Below are 23,659 nucleotides of genomic sequence, written 5' to 3'. Positions count from 1 at the left end.
GTGTGTTTGTGTGTGTTTTGGTCGTTGTGTTTTCGTGTAATGCTAATGTTGTTGCTTTGTGGGCGTGGCCTGTCCCATAGTAGCTATGTACTTACACCTGGCTTTAAAAGCTAACCAGATAAACACACTTTACTCAGAAATCTGTGTGGAGATCGGACATCTGATTTATTAGCTAGACTTTACTTTAGCTCTGTTGAGACATTCACAAAGCAAGCTAACAAACAAATCTTTGCTAATTCCTTATTGGATTTTTTAAAAATATTTTATTGTGTTCATGTTTTATTGAGTACACACCAATTACGCTCAGCAGGTTTAAAAATGATAAATTATTCACTGGAAAACTCTCGATCTGACGCTTATAATCCTGGAGGAAACAGCAGGCTGCCGCTGGAAGCCACTTGGATTTCCGCAGTGGTTCATCTGTCATTGCTGCCCAGGAGCCGGGGCAGGAGAGGAAGTCATCATCATCCATTAGCAGATTGGTGTCTGTTATGTTTAATACAGAAACTGTATATCAACTCTCCGGTTCGATAAAAACCCGATTAAAGGCACGAGCCGATCCGAGAGCTTTCAGAGTTAAACTCCAGCATTATGTACATTTAGAGCAGTGTTCCTGTTTAACTTAGCACTCGCTATCACCGCTCTGAGACACACTCGCGGTCATCATTCCTCCTGTCTCCATGTTTCTCAGCTGTTACTTCAGCTACAGTGACCGCTGTTTAAACACAACATATAATAAACTCACAGAAAAACATTCAGAAAAATTCAGATGATGGATAAATGTTCTGATCTCATCACCTTCAAACTGTTAGTATTTATTGCATATCTTATTACTGCTGGAAGGCGTAAATTTCCCATTGGGATGAATAAATTCTATCTATCTATCTATCTATCTATCTATCTATCTATCTGTCTATCTATCTATCTATCTATCTATCTATCTATCTATCTATCTATCTATCTATCTATCTACTTGAAACTGGTGAGAAAGTGCAAGTTATGTAGAGAGCACTCATACAGTACAAATCACTTCATACACTATATTGCCAAAAGTATTGGGACACCCCTCCAGATCATTGAGTTCAGGTGTTGTTTTTCAGGGGTTAGGCTCCGCCCCTTAGTTTCAGTGAAAGGAACTCTTAATGCTTCAGCTTCATACCAAGACATTTTGGACAATTTCATGCCTTCTCGTCCAACATCAGTGCCTGACCTCACAAATGCAACCCCAAACTGTTCCCACAAAGAGCATGAAATTGTCCAAAATGTCTGTCAGATACACTAGTTCATTTGTTTTTATATTTTTTGCATTGCTTCATATTTTATGACTATTTACTTGGTTATTTAATTTGTATTAAAAATATTTTTTTTCTGTTTTCCTTTGTTTTATCCTTTTTTTAAATTACTTGAATATTAATTTTAAAATAATTTCTTGTTTTGGAACAATTTATAAGATATTTATTTTCTATATCCCATCACAGACTAAAAGAGTTTTTTTTCTTCTTTGATGCTGTATCTGACTGGATCCATCTCCCCCTTGGCCCTGGTCCAGTTTCCTGCTGATGTAAAGCATCACACACACACACACACACACACACGCACACACACGCCACCAGGACCATGAGTTCTCCATCTGGGATTTTTCCTCAAACGTAGCGCTCTGTACAGAGGACAAAAAATTTATTTTGTTCTCATCAGACCTGAGGAACTTTCCCCAGATGAGTGCTGACTCTTCACCATGACTCCGGGGAAACTCCTAAAGCTTTTTCCTCTTCATCCATAAAGTCAGAAATCCCCTCTTTACCTTCTCCCTGACTTTGGTAGATGTTCTGCTCTGGACGAGTCACTCTCGTGTTTAATAATGGATTTAATGTTTTATTTTTAATAACCAAATCCTTATTAATACTATTCCAGAACTTTCCTTGGACTTGTTGGACTTGTTTAGTCTTCATGATGACTTCTGGTGCTAAACAGAACCGATTTACGAGTTTCACACCAGCAGAAGGTGAATATTTAGGCAAATAACAGCTTTTATTTATTTTTTTGTAAATAATTTTGTATATTATATTAATTTTTGTTCCACTACAAGCTTATGGGTTCATGACATAAATTTACAATGATTTAAAAAAATTATTGAAATGTAAAATAAATTAAATAATTAATTAAATAAATAATAATAATTTAAATAATATTAACACATTGTGTACATAATAATAATAATAATAATAATAATAATAATAATAATAATAATAATAATAATAATAATAATAATGCGAGTGTGAGTGTGTTAGCATATTAGCGTGATGTTAATGAGGTTGGGATAAAAACAGTCTATTTATTTTTATTCCTCTCTCTCTGTCTCAGCATGTGTATTTGTGATGAACAGATTTCCGGGATTTTCCGCCTGTTTGGTTTTGATTATGGATCAGACGACTCTAACTGCTGGAATTTCCAATAAAGATTCAGATTGGACAGGAAGTGGAAGTGTTTTATTTCCTGTGTAAGTGTAAATAAATGGGCTTTGTAATAACATCTGTTTCTTGTGTGTTTGTATTTTTGTGGTGTTTATTTTTGTGTCTCTGAAAGCTGCGTCAGTCACGAGGCCCTCACGCTGTTTCTCTTCATGCTTTGCCCGTTCTCCGTGGCGTCCCTGGCACCGCACTCGCTTTTGGACGTGGATTTTGGCATCGATTAGAGTTTGGCAGCGAGGGCGTGCCAGCGCCGGCCGTGTGCTCGGCTTCATGGTGCAGATAAAAAACCAGAAAAAGGAAGTTTCTTATCCAGAATTCACACTTCATTACTCGCCTCCTCCAGACCAGGAGAAGAAAAACCTGCTGGCTTTTGGTGAGGACGAGAACGGAAAGTTTTCCACGCTGATGGGTTCTAACAGAGGAATGTGGTTTATAATCAGTACTGAGTGATGCTACTGAGACAATTAGGTCAAATGAATAAAAAAAAAAAAAGAAGAAGTGTGAAAAGTGAGAAGTGTGCATCAGAGCTGCGTCTTCTTTCTTTTTGTCGTTTATTTTATCAAAATAATCCAACCTCAGTTTACTGTTCGTTCAAGTTTATCCAAACTGAATGAAATCTCTGAGTGTAATTTTATTAGAATCGTGTGAGAGAAGGAGTGAGCGAGCGTGATGAGTTCACATCATCTTCAGTTTAGTCTGAAGGAGGTTGAACACCAGCGTGATGGAACACAAACCACTGAGAAGTTGATGATTTGTCTGTAACAGGAAACCCTGCGCTGTCCATCATTATTCCACACAACAACCATAACACACCTCATATTATTGTAGTTAAAATGTACAGTATCAGAATTTTTATTAATATATAAAGTTATTGTCAGCTGTATAAAGTTAGCATTAATTAAAGCAGCAAGCTGCACGATTCTGCCCCCTGGGGTCAGGGCACTTTGCCTAGGCCAGGAGATTTGTTACTGACCAACAAAATGTTTCTGTTTTTTTTTGTAAATACGTCTTAAACTGCTTAAACATGAGGCTTCAGAGATTTGTGTCATTGTTTTGCCTTTGAACATGCTGTGTGTCCGGTCACTAACTAGAGTCTATCTTTGGCTCTGCAAAAGTATTGGCATCCACCTACCAACCCCCCCCCCCCGATGTATGATGAACTCACCTGTGTGTGTGTGTGTATGTGTGTGATGTGTGAAAGGGGTCTCCAGTGTCAGTGCTGTGTATCAGTGTGTGTGTGTGTGTGTGTATGTGTGCTGGAGATGATTTATATATAATTTTGTGTTAAAGCTTGTAGATGAATTGATTTAAAATATAAAAACAGGATGAATGAGAATTCAGCTGTAGAGTGAAAGATCCGTAAACACAAAAACACACCGAAGCGAATGTGACAGGAAATGAAGTCGTCACAGGAGGAATAAAGCGTGGCGCTTTATGAAGAGAGACGCTTTATGAGACGCAGCTCCTGTAGGTGTGGATTGTCTCTGACATGCTGGAACATAACAGACACCAAACATCTCCAAAATTAAATCAAGAACCTGAAAACAACAGATGAGCGCCGACACTCTGCTAAAAACACTGAACACAACAGGAAGGAAAAAACACGTTCCACAGAAAACTAACACAGAGCAGTCAAGATAATAATGTACTACTGATACTGATTAACAATAACACAGGGTCCAGAACTCAGCAGTGTGTGTGTGTGTGTGTGTGTGTGTGTAAGGAGTCTCCAGTGTCAGTGCTGTGTATCAGTGTGTGTGTGTGTGTGTGTGTGTGTGTAAGGAGTCTCCAGTGTCAGTGCTGTGTATCAGTGTGTGTGTGTGTGTGTGTGTGTAAGGAGTCTCCAGTGTCAGTGCTGTGTATCAGTGTGTGTGTGTGTGTGTGTGTGTAAGGAGTCTCCAGTGTCAGTGCTGTGTATCAGTGTGTGTGTGTGTGTGTGTGTAAGGAGTCTCCAGTGTCAGTGCTGTGTATCAGTGTGTGTGTGTGTGTGTGTGTGTGGAAGGAGTCTCCAGTGTCAGTGCTGTGTATCAGTGTGTGTGTGTGTGTGTGTGTGTAAGGAGTCTCCAGTGTCAGTGCTGTGTATCAGTGTGTGTGTGTGTGTGTGTGTAAGGAGTCTCCAGGGTCAGTGCTGTGTATCAGTGTGTGTGTGTGTGTGTGTGTGTGTGTGTAAGGAGTCTCCAGTGTCAGTGCTGTGTATCAGTGTGTGTGTGTGTGTGTGTGTGTGTGTAAGGAGTCTCCAGTGTCAGTGCTGTGTATCAGTGTGTGTGTGTGTGTGTGTGTGTGTGTGTGTAAGGAGTCTCCAGTGTCAGTGCTGTGTATCAGTGTGTGTGTGTGTGTGTGTGTGTGTGTGTAAGGAGTCTCCAGTGTCAGTGCTGTGTATCAGTGTGTGTGTGTGTGTGTGTGTGTGTGTGTAAGGAGTCTCCAGTGTCAGTGCTGTGTATCAGTGTGTGTGTGTGTGTGTGTGTGTAAGGAGTCTCCAGTGTCAGTACTGTGTATCAGTGTGTGTGTGTGTGTGTGTGTGTGTGTAAGGAGTCTCCAGTGTCAGTACTGTGTATCAGTGTGTGTGTGTGTGTGTGTGTGTGTGTGTAAGGAGTCTCCAGTGTCAGTGCTGTGTGTGTGTGTGTGTGTGTATCAGTGTGTGTGTGTGTGTGTGTATCAGTGTGTGGTGAAACTGGAACTTGAAGTTCTCCACAGCTTCTCCACAGCTGCTGAGGGGATGAGTGTTTATAGCTGCTGTTATAACAGAAAATAACTTGTTACACGAACATGAAATGTAACTCTAAACAGTTAAAAAGTATGACACTGTTTAATAAGTAAAGACTGTAAGAGGTGTTAAATTGCTGCTGTGTGTAAAAAGTAAAAAACACACACACACACACACACACATATATTGAGTGATGTATGATGATGTTTATGAATTATTGGATCAGAAGCTACACTTCCTGTCACATGTGTAAATGTTTAGAATAATGACCTGGACTGCAGTATGTCAGTGTTCGTGTCCCTCCCTCGGTTCTGTGTGTGGTTTTATCGGGCCTCAGCCTCCATACGGAGCGAACAGAAAAACATTTGGCCGCAGCAGCGTGGTGTCGGCCGTGTTAGCGCCCGTTTGGCACACCTTTATCCCGCGAGCTCGCATTCCGCTCGCCAAATCGGCTTGGGTTCCCTCCCAGTTCTCATTGATCTGCGTCCGGCCTCCACTTCCTGCTCAGCTTCCTGAATCTCTGCCATTTAGGTCTAAAATCCTCTCGTGCGATGGTTATATTTACCCCGAGCTCTGCGATTAACACCACTGCGTGAGGGAGAGCGACAAAATAGCTCGTATTTATTCACTAGAAAGGAAACAGGACCCTTCTTTAGGAAAAGTGGATTTTTCAAGAGCTTTGAGTTTATTATTAAAAATCTCTTAATTAACTTCACATATAGAACATTCTGTAATTTGAAAAAAAAAACAGATGAGAAAGAGCCTGTAAAAGAGCAGTGTGTAACACTTTAGTCTCTGTAGTGCTTATTACAATGTAATAAACAATCAACTACTAGGTAACAACTGGTTAATAACGTGTCATAACCTGCTGTTCAGTTAGGAAATAAATCTGAAATAAAACTCTCTCTCTTAATCTCGTCTCTTAAATAAGACGATAAAATTAGAACTAGAATAAATTATTGTAAAAAAAACAAAAAAACAACAAAAGTAAAAGAAGAAGGTGAATAAAGAAAAAAGGAACATTTATATTTGTTTATATCTTCAGTTTAGATTTTAGTCGATGTTGTTATTCATTTCATCTTAAATCTCAGAGCAGAGGTCAGAAATCGTCCAGTCTTCATCATCAGGACGTGGAGGTACATAAACATTAGTGTTTAGGATTTAAATCAGAACATTTATTACACTGAATATAATTAACACAACTGACATTACACTGAAGTAAATCTCAAGACAAATTCATTACGGTGATTAGCAGGTATGCTAGTATGCTAGGTGTAGCTAGGTGGTGTCGTGTTAGCGTCACAAGATGTACACTACAAACTGCAGGACAAAGGAAAAGTCTAGTTTTATTCTAATTTACAGAAAATTCTGTTTTATTTCATCAGATATTTGGGACAGAAAAGTGAATTAAAGTTTATTTCCTGTTTAACCCAGGAGACTGTATTTCTGTTCAACTCTATTTCTGTTCAACTCTATTTCTACAGCACACGTTTGGCAGCGTTCAGAAATATGAAGCTAATTTAAGCATTTGATTTGTTTCTTCAAATCCAAATCATCTCCCATTGCAGTTAATTTTAACCCAAAGTCTGAGTGTTTTGGCTTCAGGACATCTTTTCTTGGAGCTGCTCTCCTTTCAGATGAAACTGGAGCGTAAGCTGGTTAAACAAACCCTGAGCGAGTGTTTTTGGCTTTGGGATTTAATGGAGAGATCACACTCCTCTCCTCATCTCGCTGTCTTCTCTCCCGGCTCAGGCTTTTGGCTTCTGTTCATCTGAAGACTTGATTTTTTTTTCCCTGGGAGTAAGTATAATGAGTGCTTATGGGACGTGGTAATGGCTTTAAATCAGCTTCAGACAGGATCAAATATACTTTCAGAATGAAGCAATAGAGAGGAAACGTCCTCGTTCCGCTTCGCCGAGACCGATCCCTGGCCGACGGCCGCCCCTCGAAACCTCGCCGTCTTTTTTCCTTCTCTTTGGTGCCGCGCCAAGCGATTCCACGCCGTCCACGCTGGCTCGAGAATTGCATCCGTTTGAGTTTTGATGAGTTTTTATCATCCTGAGGTTTTATTATCATAAAGACTCTGTTCACAAAAACCACTCCAGCCAGACACACAGCAGGCCAGATCTCCACAGATCCCTCATCTCCCTCAGGCCAGAGATGAAGTTACTACACCACACTTCCTGAAAAAAACTTTATACAATCGTTATACAATCACACAGTCTGAAGTGGAGTGTACCAGAAAAGTTTTAACGGAAAAATATATAATGCATGTCATTTATTTATGCTTTATAAAGAATAACACACGTAACTGGTATATTGGAGCACTATAAAGCATGAAGTATGCTGTGTATCATGTTATTAATGCATTTATAATTCATTATGAATTCACAGGAAGTTACACTGAACGATCTCACCTGAGTTCTAGACATCATATACACTATACTGCCAAAAGTTTTGGGACACCCCTCCAAATCATTGAGTTCAGGTGTTGTGTTTCAGGGGTTGGGCTCCGCCCCTTAGTTCCAGTGAAAGGAACTCTTAATGCTTCAGCTTCATACCAAGACATTTTGGACAATTTCATGCTCTTTGTGGGAACAGTTTGGGGATGACCCCTTCCTCTTCCAACATGACTGCACACCAGTGACCAAAGCAAGGTCCATAAAGACATGGATGAGTGAGTTTGGTGTGGAGGAACTTGACTGGCCTGCACAGAGTCCTGACCTCAACCCCATAGAACACCTTTGGGATGAATTAGAGTGGAGACTGTGAGCCAGACCTTCTCGTCCAACATCAGTGCCTGACCTCACAAATGCACTTCTAGAGGAACGGTCAAAAATTCCCATAAACACACTCCTAAACCTTGTGGAAAGCCTTCCCAGAAGAGTTGAAGCTGTTATAGCTGCAAAGCTTATATTACATTCATGTGCATGTAAAGGCAGTCCTCCCAAAACTTTTGGCAATATAGTGTATATCACTGAGGGAAATAAAAGTGACTGATGAAACTGAACATCTGTGTTGTTTGACCTTCATTTGCATACAGGAAGCTGATTGGCTGTTATATTTGATGATGTAAAAAGACCCTGAGAACTTTGCTGCGATTTTTTTTAAGCTCCTCCTGTTTCTTAAAATAGCCATAAGAGCGCCGTGGAGTCGTTTTACACCCCTGACCCTGACATTAATGATGTAAAAAAGACGTCTGACGCACTTCAGACTGAACTTAAACGTGTAAACGTGAGAGGATAACCTAATGAAAGGTGAATAAGAGGAGACGTGCAGGATGTAAACTGATTAGCCGTCACGGCTGCACTCTGAGCTAATGCACTCGTCTTCTTGATTTTACGAGGTGGTTCTCCAGCCGAGCACAAAAATCACAGAAAGCGTGCTCCTTTTCCTGTATCCGCCTCTGAGCGATGAGCTGTACACACCACCAGCTGACACGAAGGAGGCTTTCATACACACACACACACACACACACACACACACACACACACACACGCTCAGGACCAGCCATGGCTCTCATACACACTCTCATTCTGCTCTCATGGTAAGTCTGAAGAACAATGCTTTAATATTAAGTGACTTTTAGCAACTTTTATTGCCTTTGCTTCTTAAAATAACGTGGTGTCGTTGTGCCTCAGCGCCGGGAAAGTTTGGTCCAAATCCGGCCAGAATGAGTCTCGAGTCTATCTGGACAACATCACACGGATTCTGGACAGATTACTGGACGGATACGACAACAGGCTGAGACCCGGATTCGGAGGTAAAGACTGCCGGACTATTAGAACAGTTAGAGCTCATCTTCATCAGAATCATCATCATCATCACTAGCATCATCATCATCACCCTCATTATGTTTATTAATATAATGTCACATCATCACAAGCTTGTGTTCTCGTTAATGATAATTAAAATGATGTTTTTTAGGATGATGTTTGTGCTAAAATAACTGATATTTGTTTTTGTTTTTTTAAACTGATAAAAAAGACAAACTTCTGTAAAAGTCTGATTCTAAAACACAGAATCAGAGTAAAGAAGTTACTTTTAATTTTCCAAGATATTAATAATGATTACACACATAACTATCAACACTTTTTTTTTCAAGAGTTATTTCCTGTCACTTCCGTTATCGTAGCTGGAATCAGTCCAGACCTTCAGCACTCTCTCTTTATTCTCGATTCACGTTAATAACATGTTTACACGGCTCGTTACACGTTACTGAGACTTATACACGGCGCTGACACTGGAGACTCTTTCCACACATCACATAAACGTCTCCTTACTAGGACAAATTGAAAGAGCTGTTGCTATGGAAACGATAAGGTATCAGAGTGAGTACATTAATATAAAGCTGCGCTACAGTCACAGCTGCTGTTAGAGAGAATTCATCACCACCTGTTCCACCAATCAGAGTCCAGAACTCAGCAGTGTGTGTGTGTTTGTGTGTGTGTGTGTGTGTGTGAATTATATTTATAGTTTTGATCCTTCGTTAAAGATTAGATGAGGATTTTGAGGCTCACTGATTGTTGATTTTGATGTTCAGTTTGTTGACAGATCTTTTAGGAATAATAATAAATAATAACTCTAGAGTTATCGTGTTCTGAGGGACGACGGCTCTGTGATGGTGACAGACGTCTGAGACGAAAACATCAGGTTTATATTTTTATACAGATGTGAAATCCTGTGTGTCGTTATTTCAGAGAATAGATCTTTAGCTGCAGATGATGTGTTATCTTGTCCTCAGGTCCTGTCACAGAAGTCAAAACGGACATCTTCGTCACCAGCTTCGGTCCCGTGTCTGACGTGGAAATGGTGCGTGAGTCAAATGAGTGGGACACGTGTTTTTTATTTATCTGTAACACCTGGATCGCTCTGATGACTGAAACACAAGGAAACTACACAACTAAATATTTTACACCACAACACTGTGAGATTCTCTAAACTGACTGAACAGAAAGAGTCTCAAACTTTCGGGTTTCTCTGACTCAGAATCTAACGTGAGAGAATGAAGAAAGAAAGAAAGAAAGATGAATGTGAGGAAAAAATCTGAAATAAATGTAACTTAATGCACATTATTATTATTATTATTATTATTATTATTATTATTATTATTGTTATTATTATTTTATTAGTTCTAAATGTAACTTTATAAAAAAAATGTAATAATTTTATGAATTGATTAAACTCAGTTGTATTTGAATGATTTTATTATTTGTATTTTTTATGTTGTTAAATCTGCAGTATTAGTGAAGCTGTGATTTTTCTCCCCAGGAGTACACCATGGACGTGTTTTTCCGTCAGACGTGGGTAGACGAGCGTCTGCGGTTCGAGGGTCCCATCGAGATCCTGCGTCTCAACAACCTGATGGTCAGCAAGATCTGGACTCCGGATACGTTTTTTCGAAACGGCAAACGCTCCATCGCTCACAACATGACGACTCCGAACAAGCTGTTCCGCATCATGCAGAACGGAACCATCCTCTACACCATGAGGTACAGCAGAGACTCGCTCCGGCAGCAGACATTCAGATAAAGACAATAACCTTCAGGACGTCTCGTCTCCTTCATACCCCCCACCCCCACCCCCACCTACAATACAGACAAGAACGTACACGATCAGGATTAACGGGGCTTTACATCAGTCTGACCTCACACTCACTGTGATCTCACGCTGACACACACCCATCTCACAAGATTTAGATATGATAACATTTTGGAAATATGGTCTCTGACCGCAATTTTGTAAAAACTTTATTCATTAAAAGAAAAGATTATGCAGCAATGTAGTAATTTGAGGCAAGAAACAAATCAGGGAAAAATCAGGTAATAAGAAAAAAAATGACAACTATGACATAAGGTAAAATATAAGATAAGATAAAATGAGATGGAATGAGATAATGATAAGATAAGACGAGATAAGATGAGATGAGACGAGATAAGGCAAGGTGATATAAAATAAGACGAGATAAGATAAGGTGAGACGAGATAAGGCAAGGTGATATAAAATAAGACGAGATAAGATAAGGTGAGACGAGATAAAGCAAGGTGATATAAAATAAGACGAGATAAGATAAGGTGAGACGAGATAAGATGAGATGAGATAAGGTGAGATGAGATAAGACAAGGTGATATAAGATGAGATGAAATAATGATAAGAAGATAAGATAAGATGAGGTAAGGTACGAGAAGGTGAAGACAAACACAGAACAAGATGAGATAATAATACTGCAAACATCAGAAACATACAGAGAGGAATATTCCAGGAACAGAATAAAACAGAAATATTGAATAAAAACTACACAACCTGTTCAGAAATATCGACTTTACAGTATAAATAAAGTGTAAAATAAAATAAAACATGTAAGTGTAGAAATGTGTGTAAATAGAAATATTTGATGTTATTGAGTTACTTCATGATTCACACATGTGAAGGTCAGGAGGAACGGCGTTGGGTCTGACCGCTGTGAAAGCAGCTGAAGATGACTCGGTGAAGCTGCAGAGTCGTGTTTGTGTGTCTGATCTTCATTTCTCTCTCAGATTAACCATCAATGCCGAGTGTCCCATGAGGCTGATAAACTTCCCCATGGACGGTCACTCCTGTCCACTAAAGTTCGGCAGCTGTACGTCTCCTCAGAGCTCTAGACATTTACAGTCTTTAAAGGATGAAATGTTGTTTGTAAATTTAAACCTCCTTTCTGATTTCTCGTTCTTGTCTCCGCTCTGCAGACGCTTACCCGATGAGTGAGATAGTGTACACTTGGAAGAAAGGGCCCTTACTTTCAGTGGAAGTACCGCAGGAGTCATCCAGCCTGCTGCAGTACGACCTGATCGGTCAGACGGTGTCCAGCGAAAAGCTGAAGTCCGACACGGGTGAGCCGAGTGATTGTGTGATATTAAAAAGATAAATGTTTTATCGACAAATAGATGATTTTTAATCCTGCAGGACACAAACTGATCAGCTTTACCGCTGAAAGAAAATGCTGATTGTGTTTAAAAAACTGCTTATGAGACAAAACGGACGCTTCGGTCACGCAGAGCTGCAGGACGCTCAGAGAGCATCCTGATGGGTCACAAACTGACCAAACAAACTGCATAGAGAAAAATAAATCCAGTGTACAATATTAAAGGGTTTAATCTCCTCACAGATCATCTGTTCATTAATTTTATAACAATATATACAACATATTTATTCAATAATTAGCTTTTTATTTTAACTTGTACTGAAAGAAAATGTTCAACTTTGATTTCTCCTCCTCCTCCTTCTTCTTCTTCACCTCTACCTCCTCCTCCTCCTCCTCCTTCTTCTTCTTCTTCTTCTTCTTCTTCTTCTTCAACTCATTTACAGAATCAGCTTCTTATTTTTAGCTTTAGCTGCTGTGTTTTACTGACTTTACCGACATTTCCATAAAGCTCAGTACTCTACTGGGTCTATAATCCACTCAGCCTGTGTGTGAGAGCAGGACGTTGAGCAAGAGGACAGTAAACTTTTCATTTCTTTTGGTGTGGTTTATTCCTCACATCTGATTAAACTCTCCCTGTTTGTCCTCTGCAGGGGAATACATCGTCATGACTGTTCACTTCCACTTGCAGAGGAAGATGGGATTCTTCCTGATTCAGACCTACATCCCCTGCATCATGACCGTCATTCTCGCTCAGGTCTCATTCTGGATCAACAAAGAGTCCGTTCCGGCCAGAACCGTCTTCGGTAGGCGGAGTTTCTTCAAACTCTGGAATGTGATTGGTAGAGCATTTGGAATTTTCATTCTGACGTTTGAGCGAGAACCTGTTCCTAAACGATGTGTAGATGTGAGATGGTCAGCTAGCAACTGTGACCAAGTGCTGACAAACATAATGGAGAAAAAAAACCTTACCTGAACTTGCTGATTGGATTGTTATTGATTGATGTCATATATGTGCATTGTTTTTTGTCCTCATTGGCATGGTGGTTAATTATTCTCACTTTTTTCCATTTTCAGTTATTTCTGTTTTTCCCCCATTTTGTTTTACTCTTCTTTAACTCGATCTCCATCAGAACTGAAAACCGACTCTCCTGAATCTCGGCACTTTGTTGTAAATGTTGTGTAGCAGATCTCACTGCAGTAACGACAGCATCCTGTCTGTATGTTAGCGAGAGATATGCTGATGTGAAGAGTTGGATTAGCCTTACTGTGGCGTTCCTCAGAATCCTAGAGCTTCCGTTCAGCAGGAAGTGTGCTGAAATCCACTGCATTCCCGAGTTCCAGTCATTTCTCTGCTGTTGGGCTGTTTGTGTGTCTTGTAAAGCAGGCTTCATTAGCTTAATGGACGCTGTTGGCAGGAGCTGATAATGGACTCGAATCGCTCGCTCTGAGTGGCGTGAGGACTAAAGTGAATTGATTGCAGGAGAGCTGCTTCCAACATCTCTGCACTTCTCTGGAAATCTCTGTACATCTTCTGAACATTAATGCGAGTGGAAAGACAAACAGAGGAGCAAAGATCATCATGTGTTTTACTTTAAGGATCAGATTCCATTCAAAAGTTGTTTTTCCGTCAACTAAATGGAAAAAAACCCAGCAGATTTAACACCGCTCTGACAACAACGACTCAAAATCCTGTTTCCATCGCGACTTCACTGAGCGTCTTTCTGCCTCCGCCGAGCATAAAACCTTCTGTTTCAATATCCAGACCTCTATACTTCTATATATTGTTTTTAATTAGCAGAAAGGGAAGGGAAAGGAATGTAATGTGATCAGATCTGACTGAAAGGATTCACTGACTCACTGAAAGAGAGAGAAGTGAATCACGGAAATGAATCTCAAAGAAAACAAAAAATAAATAATGTAAAAGTATATAACAGTTAGAATCATGAATTCGGTTATTAATATGTGTTGAAATGCAATACTTTAGCTTCCATGTGTCAGTGTTATTCTCATCAGCAGCAGAAAAGAAACAACTCTGATTCATTCACCTTAATGATTCATTTAATCAAACTGAATCAAATCTGATAAACAGCAATAAGATGTCTTTGTTATAATTATATTGCATATATTGCATGTATATATTGCGTATAAACACATGCATGTGATTATAATTCAGTCCAAAACTTTGGTTCATTTCTATAATCTACAGCTCTATTTACACACACACACACACACACATATATATATATATATATATATATTTCTGAGAGTGAAAAGCAGAGACAGTGCTGTTTAAAAGCATCCCTGAGCACCGAGCTGTAATCTCTCACTGAATGCTTTCTACTCCAGCGAGCTTCATTTGGACAAAACTCTCTTCCTCATAAAAGCATCGCATCGCCTCTGGCACGGCTTTTCACCAACGCATCATTCCGTTAAAGCTGCGCTTCCTGTTCGCTCGACTCTTACAGACAGGAGGGAAAAAAAAGTGCATGTTTATGAGCAGCTCGTGTTCTGGTGTCTTGTCCGCTGGCTGCAGGGATGGTGATGAAGCACTGAAGCTGCGTTTATTGACAAAAAGCCATGACACAGCTGATTACTACATGTGTGAGTGTGTGTAAGCTGTGTGTGGGTTTAAAATGGCCAGGATGGGGAAAGAACAGGTTAAAGTACCGACTGGAATTATAGGAAAGAGAAAATTTACAGATAAAAATAGACATTTGTACTAATAACCAGGCCTCCTGGTGGTCCAGCGCTAGGATCCCGCACTCTCATTGCTGTAGCCTGGGTCTGATTACCGGGAAGGACGCTCAGTTAACTCTCAGAGCCGGTCCCAAGCCCGGATAAAATGGGAGTGTTGCGTCAAGAAGAGCATCCGGCATAAACAAGAACAAGAACAACAACTAATGAAAAGATAAATACATTTATATCTGAACTTATATCAGAAGATGGCAAGAATTAAAATAAATCTAATAGGAGTCTCAGATATTTATAATAATTTAACAAAACAGTTTCCACTATTGAACAGCACATAGAATAGCACTTGATCCCATACAAACAGCAAAGGAGGTGTGTGTGTGTGTGTATGTATGTGTGTGTGTGTGTAGTTACACCTGATGTGCTAGAATTTCAGTATTAAATCCTCACTAACACTGTAAATCCATCTGATAGGAAACACACACACACTCACACACACAACATTACAGTCAAACAAAAATAGAAATATAGTCGAATTTCTAATTAATAGAAACTAAACATTTTAAGTTATACTCTAACACATATCAACATCATATCACTTCTTGTAATAAAGGTGTGATTTATTTTGAGTAATAATAAAAGAAAGTCCTGGTGAGATGGGGTGAACTTCTGCCTCGACCCTCACTCCGGGGTTCTTTATCTGGAACAGAGATTCGTGCTCTTTGTCATTTTTTTTCCTGAAGTTGTAGGCGAGCTCCTCATTTTTCCAGCTCTTCGTCTCCATGGCAGAGATTCTGTCATTGGTTCTGTTTCCAGAGACAGAATAACTCAGAATGCCTCAGAATAACTCATCACGCTCACTCGCCTCCTACACGTTCTGTCAATCTCACAAACACCATTCACTACGGCTGTGTGGGAAACACTGCTAAAAACAGCCGCCATTTCAAGTCAGTGTGGGGGAGGGGGCTGTAGCGTCAGTGCAGGGGAGGGGGATGTAGCGGCAGGGCGGGGGAGGGGGGTGTAGCGTGAGTGCGGGGGAGGGGGTGTAGCGTAAGTGCGGGGGAGGGGGGTGTAGCGTCAGTGCGGAGGAGGGGGTGTAGCATAAGTGCGGGGGAGGGGGGTGTAGCGTCAGTGCGGGGGAGGGGGGTGTAGCGTCAGTGCGGGGGAGGGGGTGTAGCGTAAGTGCGGGGGAGGGGGTGTAGCGTCAGTGCGGAGGAGGGGGTGTAGCGTAAGTGCGGGGGAGGGGGGTTGTAGCGTCAGTGTGGGGGAGGGGGGTGTAGCGTCAGTGCGGGGGAGGGGGGTGTAGCATCAGTGTGGGGGAGGGGGTGTAGCGTCAGTGTGGGGGAGGGGGGTGTAGCGTCAGTGTGGGGGAGGGGGGTGTAGCGTCAGTGTGGGGGAGGGGGTGTAGCGTCAGTGTGGGGGAGGGGGTGTAGCGTAAAGTGTGGGGGAGGGGGTGTAGCGTCAGTGTGGGGGAGGGGGTGTGGCATCAGTGTGGGGGAGGGGGTGTGGCATCAGTGCGGGGGAGGGGGTGTAGCATCAGTGCGGGGGAGGGGGTGTAGCGTCAGTGTGGGGGAGGGGGTGTGGCATCAGTGTGGGGGAGGGGGTGTGGCATCAGTGTGGGGGAGGGGGTGTGGCATCAGTGTGGGGGAGGGGGTGTGGCATCAGTGTGGGGGAGGGGGTGTAGCATCAGTGCGGGGGAGGGGGTGTAGCGTCAGTGCGGGGGAGGGGGTGTAGCATCAGTGCGGGGGAGGGGGTGTAGCGTAAGTGCGGGGGAGGGGTGTAGCGTCAGTGCGGGGGAGGGGGTGTAGCGTCAGTGCGGGGGAGGGGGTGTAGCGTAAGTGCGGGGGAGGGGGTGTAGCGTCAGTGCAGGGGAGGGGGGTGTAGAGTCAGTGTAGGGAAGGGGGAGTGTAGAGTCAGTGTGGGGGAGGGGAGTGTAGAGTCAGTGTAGGGAAGGGGGAGTGTAGAGTCAGTGTGGGGGAGGGGGTGTGGCATCAGTGTGGGGGAGGGGGTGTGGCATCAGTGTGGGGGAGGGGGTGTAGCATCAGTGCGGGGGAGGGGGTGTAGCGTCAGTGCGGGGGAGGGGGTGTAGCATCAGTGCGGGGGAGGGGGTGTAGCGTAAGTGCGGGGGAGGGGTGTAGCGTCAGTGCGGGGGAGGGGGTGTAGCGTCAGTGCGGGGGAGGGGGTGTAGCGTCAGTGCGGGGGAGGGGGGTGTAGAGTCAGTGTAGGGAAGGGGGAGTGTAGAGTCAGTGTGGGGGAGGGGAGTGTAGAGTCAGTGTAGGGAAGGGGGAGTGTAGAGTCAGTGTGGGGGAGGGGAGTGTAGAGTCAGTGTAGGGAAGGGGGAGTGTAGAGTCAGTGTGGGGGAAGGTGAGTGTTAATTCAGTGTTGATTCACTGTGTTGATTCAGTGTGGCAGAAAGGAGTATTATATTTAGTACTGAGTCGGTGTTGATTCAGAGTTGATTCAGTGCTGATTCAGTGTTGATTCACTGTGTTGATTCAGTGTGTTGATTCAGTGTTGATTCACTGTGTTGATTCAGTTTTGATTCACTGTGTTGATTCACTGTTTTGATTCAGTGTTGATTCACTGTGTTGATTCACTGTGGCACAGAAGAGTATTATATTTAGTACTGAGACAGTGTTGATTCCGAGTTGATTCAGTGTAGGGAGAAGATTTGATTTAGTATTGATTCAGAGTTGATTGGATCAGTGTGGGGGAGGGGAGTGTGGTGGAGCAGCTGTGGGGAATTAAATGTGAAGCAGACTTTAAGATTAGACTGAGCAGCGTCTGATAACGAGTTGATGTCAGAGGAACATCAGAGCTGAACTAATTATTTACTCTGTGGATTTCTGCTGGAAAGAAATGCGGCTAATCTCCTAGAGCTGTGTTTCAAATCACATAATTTGTTTACATTTACTTTTTTATTTCCCCTTAGAGTAGAAAAGAGATGTCTGATGGTGTCTGGATCACAACGAAATTTAAATATTAATTTTGTTGGCTGATTGTTTTAACATATTTACACAAACCAGAAAGCAAGAACCAAACAAAAACACTAGCTAGCGCTGAAAACATCCTGAAAAAAATGAACAAACCTTCACTGAGTCCCAGTACGAAGAAATCACCTGAGTTTAGAAGAGTAATAAAATAAACTAGCTACATAAACATACCACAGTTTAGCTAAAGTTAGAATAGCTAATAAAGTAAGCTAGTTGTGTAGATATAGCGTGGAATAGCTAATGTTAGCTAGGTAACATAAAAAATCTACTAGGTTTTTATTATCAATTTCAATCTAAGCTTTGTCTGGATAAGCCCCACCCCCTTTGTGTGTGTGTGTGTGCATGTGTGTGTGTGTGTGTAGGCATCACTACAGTGCTAACGATGACGACTCTGAGTATTAGCGCTCGTCACTCGCTGCCTAAAGTCTCCTACGCCACCGCCATGGACTGGTTCATCGCCGTCTGCTTTGCCTTCGTCTTCTCTGCCCTCATCGAATTCGCTGCCGTCAACTACTTCTCCACCGTGCAGGCCAACCGAGAGCGTCGCCGTGCCAACACCGCCCGAGCTGCCATGGCAACCGCCGCCAAGAGTGACAGCAAAGACATCACGGTAAGATTCTACTTCAGTCTCTCCTTCAGTCCATCACTTACACTGTTCATAAAAAATTTTCATACAAGCATACACTGTCATGATATCTGATGATGTAATGATGTAGAAACATCCAATAAACCATAATTAACTGATCCTTAATTAACACCTGTCCTTTACTCCACCCCTTTTCACCTGCTCTAATCAGAGCCAAGCTAATTTATTTAAGAAAACAAAATTATCCAGATTACAAATGAAATAAAATTAATAAAGAGCTTGAGTGGAATTGCGGAAATCGCTGAACTGTGGAACATTTTACATTTTAAACTGATGAACAATTTTTTGTTCAATTGAATAAATGTAAACAGATTCTTTAACAGATTTATTAATAAATTCATTTCTTATTTTTATAAAAAAATTTTTGATAAAATAAAGAGATTTTAGGCGTGACTGGTCATGCAGTGTGAGCATATTTTCTAACTTGTGTGTGTGTGTGTGTGTGTCAGATGTATATCACTGCATGACTCCTCACTCCCGCTGTATTAACCCTTCTGTTCTGTTCAGGTGTTTATTTATAACAAAGAAGCAGAAGAGAATTTTAAAAAATTATTTCGAAGAGATTGAAGGTTGTGTTTTAGGTCATTTTCCAGAAACTGATGATATTAAGGGTCAAATTTAATATTTCACTTAGAGCAAGAGGATGTTCAGGTCCATCTGAATGGAATTCATTTAAATAAATAAATAAATAAATAAATATGATGAAAAGCCTTCATTAATAAGGAGTGATTATTTATTAATGGAAATAATTTGTTTTACAAAATGTAACTCTAAATGGATAAAAAGTCAGCACTGTGTATCAGTCAGAGGTAAAGCAGGAAGTCTTCTCGTTAGGACAGAGGGGTCTCTTACACTTAAGTCTGATCGACTGATTAACTGGAGGAGAGAACAGAGGTGTCCGAGGGAAGGACTGCGTCCATCTGCGATAACGGAAATGAACTCACCGCTTCAGATCATTAATGTAACTCTAAATGGATAAAAGTGCTGCTGTGTCATTGGCAGAAAAATCAGAAGAGGTGGTGTGAGGGGAATAAAACACTGGGGCTCGTGCTGGGAGAGGAAAATAATTAGTGATTGGAAACTGGAGGACTTTCTAAAACAGATCTTCCAGTAAGCAGCTCGTTTTCCCCACATCAGAAGAGTTAGATTCTATTAAAGACCTAAAGGCTGAAAGACAGGAAGCTCTTCATCTCTCTTCATTCTCTCGTGATGTTTCTTTCAAGGTTAACGTTCAGTTAGCATGGTTAGCAGGGTTAGCATGGTTATCTTGTTTAGTCCATCCTTCATGCTTGTCGCTACTCGATGTGCACCGGAAACACGATCTGTTCTGAGCATGTGTGAAATTCCTGCCACTTCCCGTATTTACGACATTCTAGCGATACGGATTATTCTGCATTTTGTATACAGCTTCACGAATTTCTCTTAAAAGGAGAAATTCCTGAATCAATTTAATTACTGCTAATTTAATCGATTACTCAATTTAATCAATATAATTTAATTGGTTTATTTTACCAAAAGAGTGTATTTATATCAAGAGAACCAATAGTGAAGAGCTATTTCCGGCACGGCTCAGAGTAGCGTCACCAACACGTTATAACATGATGTTATTAGCAGTATTATAACAGTGCTATAAATACCCGAAACTGCCATAAATCTTTTTGTACTTCAGACAGGAAGTAGAGGCGTTTCTGCACATGCTCAGTACAGATCGTGTTTCTGGTACAGATGGAGTAGTGACACTGATCAGATTTTAAAGTGCTAGAGTGTTAGCATGTGGTGTGTTTCTGTTCTTCAGAGCAGTAACTGGTTCAGATCTAACTGATGTTGATGTTTTCAGTCTGATCTAAAAGCTGAAGAATGTGATTAGATGATTTTTTGTACATTTCTCCTGCTCTGTGTCGTGTAGCATGATTATTCCTCCTGCTGTGTTTCAGACTCTGGTGGATCCCAGCAGCGTTCTGAAGAAAAGGCTGAACTCAGTGCCACAGAAGGAGAACTCTGTGGTTCCCGCGAGCCCCATGCCGGATTTACGTCAGCAGGGTATGGCCACGCCTGCTAACGCTACGCTAAATGGCACCAGCATCATTGATAAATACTCCCGCATCCTCTTCCCTCTGTCCTTCGGCGCCTTCAACCTCGTCTACTGGATCGTTTACCTCACCAAGGACCCCATGGAAACAAGGTGTGTGTGTGTGTGTGTTCAAATTTTTCATGTAAAGAGTAAAGCCAGATTTATGGCTTATATGGTGATGGTGGTGATGGTGGTGGTAGTGGTGATGGTGGTGGTGATGGTAGTGGTTATGTTGGTAGTGGTGAAGTTGATGGTGGTGATGATGGTGGTGGTGGTGATGGTGATGGTAGTGGTTATGGTGGTATTGGTGAAGTTGATGGTGGTGGTGGTGATGGTGGTGGTGATGGCGGTGGTAGTGGTGATGGTGATGGTAGTGGTTATGGTGGTAGTGTTGAAGTTGATGGTGGTGATGGTGGTGGTGATGGTAGACAGATCATACAGACAGACAGACAGATAGTCAGACAGACAGATAGATAGAGAGGACAAGTGGTATATTAGTAGACTCATTAACATTTCAGTAAGTTTCTAATCAGTATTTTAATTTCAGTCACTTCTCAAAATAAATTTCCTCAAATAAGTGGCGGAGCTTTCATTCTGCTAATCTCAAACTCACCTCCTGATGGCCTCCAGTCTCAGCCTGATGATGTCACTGATGACATTATTGCCAATGATAGAGGTCTAAAGTCATTCAAATTTACATTCAAAACAAATTATATCTCCCCTCCCTGAACCGCCACCTTATTGTGGTGGAGGGGTTTGAGTACCCAAATAAGCATAGGGGCCATGTTGTCGGGGGCCAATTGCTCCTTGTAGGGTCTCCCAAGGCAAACGGGTCCTAGGTGATGGGTCAGACTAGGAGCGGTTCAAATCCACTTATGAGAAACAAAAAAACAAGGACCGTTATGTCGCCCGGATTGGCGTTACCGAGGCCCCACCCTGGAGCCAGGCCTGGGGCTGGGGCATGCAGGTGAGTGCCTGGTGGCCGAGTCTTCGCTTATGGGACTCGGCCGGGCACAGCCCGAAAGAGTGACATAGGCCCACGTTCCCGTAGGCTCACCACCCACAGGAAGGAGCATAAGGGGCTGGTGCTATGTGATTTGGGTAGCAGTCATGGGCGGGGTCCTTGATGACCCAAACCCTGGTTAAAGAATTTGGCTTTCGGGATATGGAATGTCACCTCACTGGGGGGGAAGGAGCCTGAACTGGTGGGGGAGGCTGAGTGGTACTGGCTAGAGATAGTTGGGCTCGCCTCAATGCACAGCCTGGGCTCAGGAACCCAACTCTTTGAAAGATGTTGGACCCTCTCCTACTCTGGAGTGCCTCATGGTGAGAGGTGACAGGCTGGGGTGGGCTTGCTTATAGCCCCCCAGCTCAGCCGCCATGTGTTGGAGTTTTCCCCAGTAAATGGGAGGGTGGTTTCCCTGCGCCTTCGGGATGGGGATAGGTGTCTCACTGTTGTTTCGGCTTATGGGCCGAACAGCAGTGTGGAATACCCGACCAAGAAGCCATAAGGTCTCTGGTGCCTGTCGTGGCGGTAAGCCCCGAACCCAGTGGTGGACACTGGAAGTAAGGGATGCAGTCAAGCTGAAGAAGGAGTCCTATTGAGCCTGGTTTGCTCATGGGACCCCAGAGGAAGCTGATGAGCTGCACAGGGTGCTTGAGGGTTCATGGCAGTTTGCCCAACCAGTCCACATGTGTTTTGTGGACTTGGAGAAGGCATTCCACCGTGTCCCTTGTGGCATTCTGTGGGAGGTGCTCTGGGAGTATAGGGTCCGTGGCCCTCTGTTAAGTGCTGTTCGGTCTCTATATGGCCGGAGCAGGAGCTTGGTTCGCATTGCCGGCTGTAAGTCATGCACTGTTCCCTGTGCACATTGGACTCCTTTGTCACCGGTTCTGTTCATTATTTTTATGGACAGAATTTTTAGGTGCAGCCAGGGGATGGAGGGAGTCCAGGACTTCAAGCCAGGACTTACAGCATGCACTGGCACAGTTTGCAGCCGAGTGCGAAGTGGCTGGGATGAGGATCAGCATCTCCAAATCCGTGGCCATGGTTCTCGACCAGAAAAAGGTGGTCTGTCCCCTCCAGGTTGGAGGGGTGCTCCTCCCTCAAGTGGAGGAGTTTAAGTATCTCAGGGTTTTGGTTACGAGTGAGGGAAGGATGGAGCGTGAGATTGACATACGGATTGGTGCAGCGGCAGCAGCAATGCAGTCTATGTACTCGTTTGTTGTGGTGAAGAAGGAGCTGAGCCGAAAGGTGAAGCTCTCGATTTACCAGTCAATCTACGTTCCTACTCTCACTTATGGTCATGAGCTTTGGGTCATAACTGAAAGGACAAGATCCCAGCTACAGGCGGCCATAATGAGTTTCCATCGTAATGTGGCGGGGCCTTCCCTTAGAGATAGGGTAAGGAGCTCTGTCACCCGGGAGGAGCTCGGAGTAGAGCCACTGCTCCTCCACATTGAAAGGGGCCAGTTGAGGTGGCTTGGGCATCTGTTTCGGATGCCTCCTGAACGTCTTCCAGGGAAGGTGTTCCGGGCATGCCCCACCGGGAAGAGACCCCGTGCAAGACCCAGGACACGCTGGAGGGACTATGTCTCTCGGTTGACCTGGGAATGCCTTGGAATTCCCCCGGAAGAGTTGGATGAAGTGGCTAGGGAGAGGGAAGTTTGGGCATCCCTATTTAGACTACTGCCCCCACGACCCGGCTACAGATAAGCGGGAGACAATGACATGACACAAATTATATCTCAAAACATGGGATGAGTTCCACACTGCGCTAATCTGGAGTCCATAAGATTTCATTCACTGTTAGCAATATTAGCATTACACTGAACATGTCGCTGCTGATGAACTGCATCTGGTATAAGAGCAAGATTTCTGTCCAAACTATTTAATATATAATGAGTGTGTGTGTGTGTGAGTGTGTGTCTGTGTGGGTATGTGCATATGTGTGTGTGCGTTTGTGTGTGTGTTATTCAGCCTTGTTGCATTGCTTTGGTTTATAAATCTCTCAGGAGGAAAGTGGGACAGAGAAAAGAGGACTAAAATAATCAGTGTGTGTGTGTGTGTGTGTGTACTACCTGCAGGCGATACACTCCTCTTTATTGCCCACTCGAGTGCCAGAAACATCTCCGTTATAAATCAAGTGCACTAAACGTCGCTGTAGTGTGAATCGTGTGCAGCT

The 23,659-nt window shown here is 42.8% G+C and overlaps 1 protein-coding gene across 2 annotated transcripts in view; it reads left to right on the top strand.

The window, feature by feature from the left end:
• Nucleotides 1–8,427: 8,427 nt before the first annotated feature.
• gabra6b (gamma-aminobutyric acid type A receptor subunit alpha6b) overlaps nt 8,428–23,659 on the top strand; it is an 18,607-nt gene continuing 3,375 nt past the window's right edge. For both annotated transcript variants that reach the window (XR_009207200.1, XM_058414976.1), the window contains exons 1-9: nt 8,428–8,719; nt 8,814–8,935; nt 9,917–9,984; nt 10,444–10,664; nt 11,709–11,791; nt 11,898–12,041; nt 12,724–12,876; nt 18,120–18,367; nt 20,338–20,585. Coding sequence is in view for 1 of the 2 variants with exons in the window: in XM_058414976.1 (XP_058270959.1) it covers nt 8,586–8,719; nt 8,814–8,935; nt 9,917–9,984; nt 10,444–10,664; nt 11,709–11,791; nt 11,898–12,041; nt 12,724–12,876; nt 18,120–18,367; nt 20,338–20,585 (1,421 nt within the window). In the remaining variant the exon portion in view is untranslated. The remainder of the gene's footprint in view (nt 8,720–8,813; nt 8,936–9,916; nt 9,985–10,443; nt 10,665–11,708; nt 11,792–11,897; nt 12,042–12,723; nt 12,877–18,119; nt 18,368–20,337; nt 20,586–23,659) is intronic.

The sequence above is a fragment of the Hemibagrus wyckioides genome, linkage group LG18 (genome assembly GCF_019097595.1).
Source record: "Hemibagrus wyckioides isolate EC202008001 linkage group LG18, SWU_Hwy_1.0, whole genome shotgun sequence".
Lineage (NCBI taxonomy): Eukaryota > Metazoa > Chordata > Actinopteri > Siluriformes > Bagridae > Hemibagrus > Hemibagrus wyckioides.
Note: the sequence above shows the minus strand (reverse complement) of the source record. Positions and strands in the feature narration are given on the sequence as shown.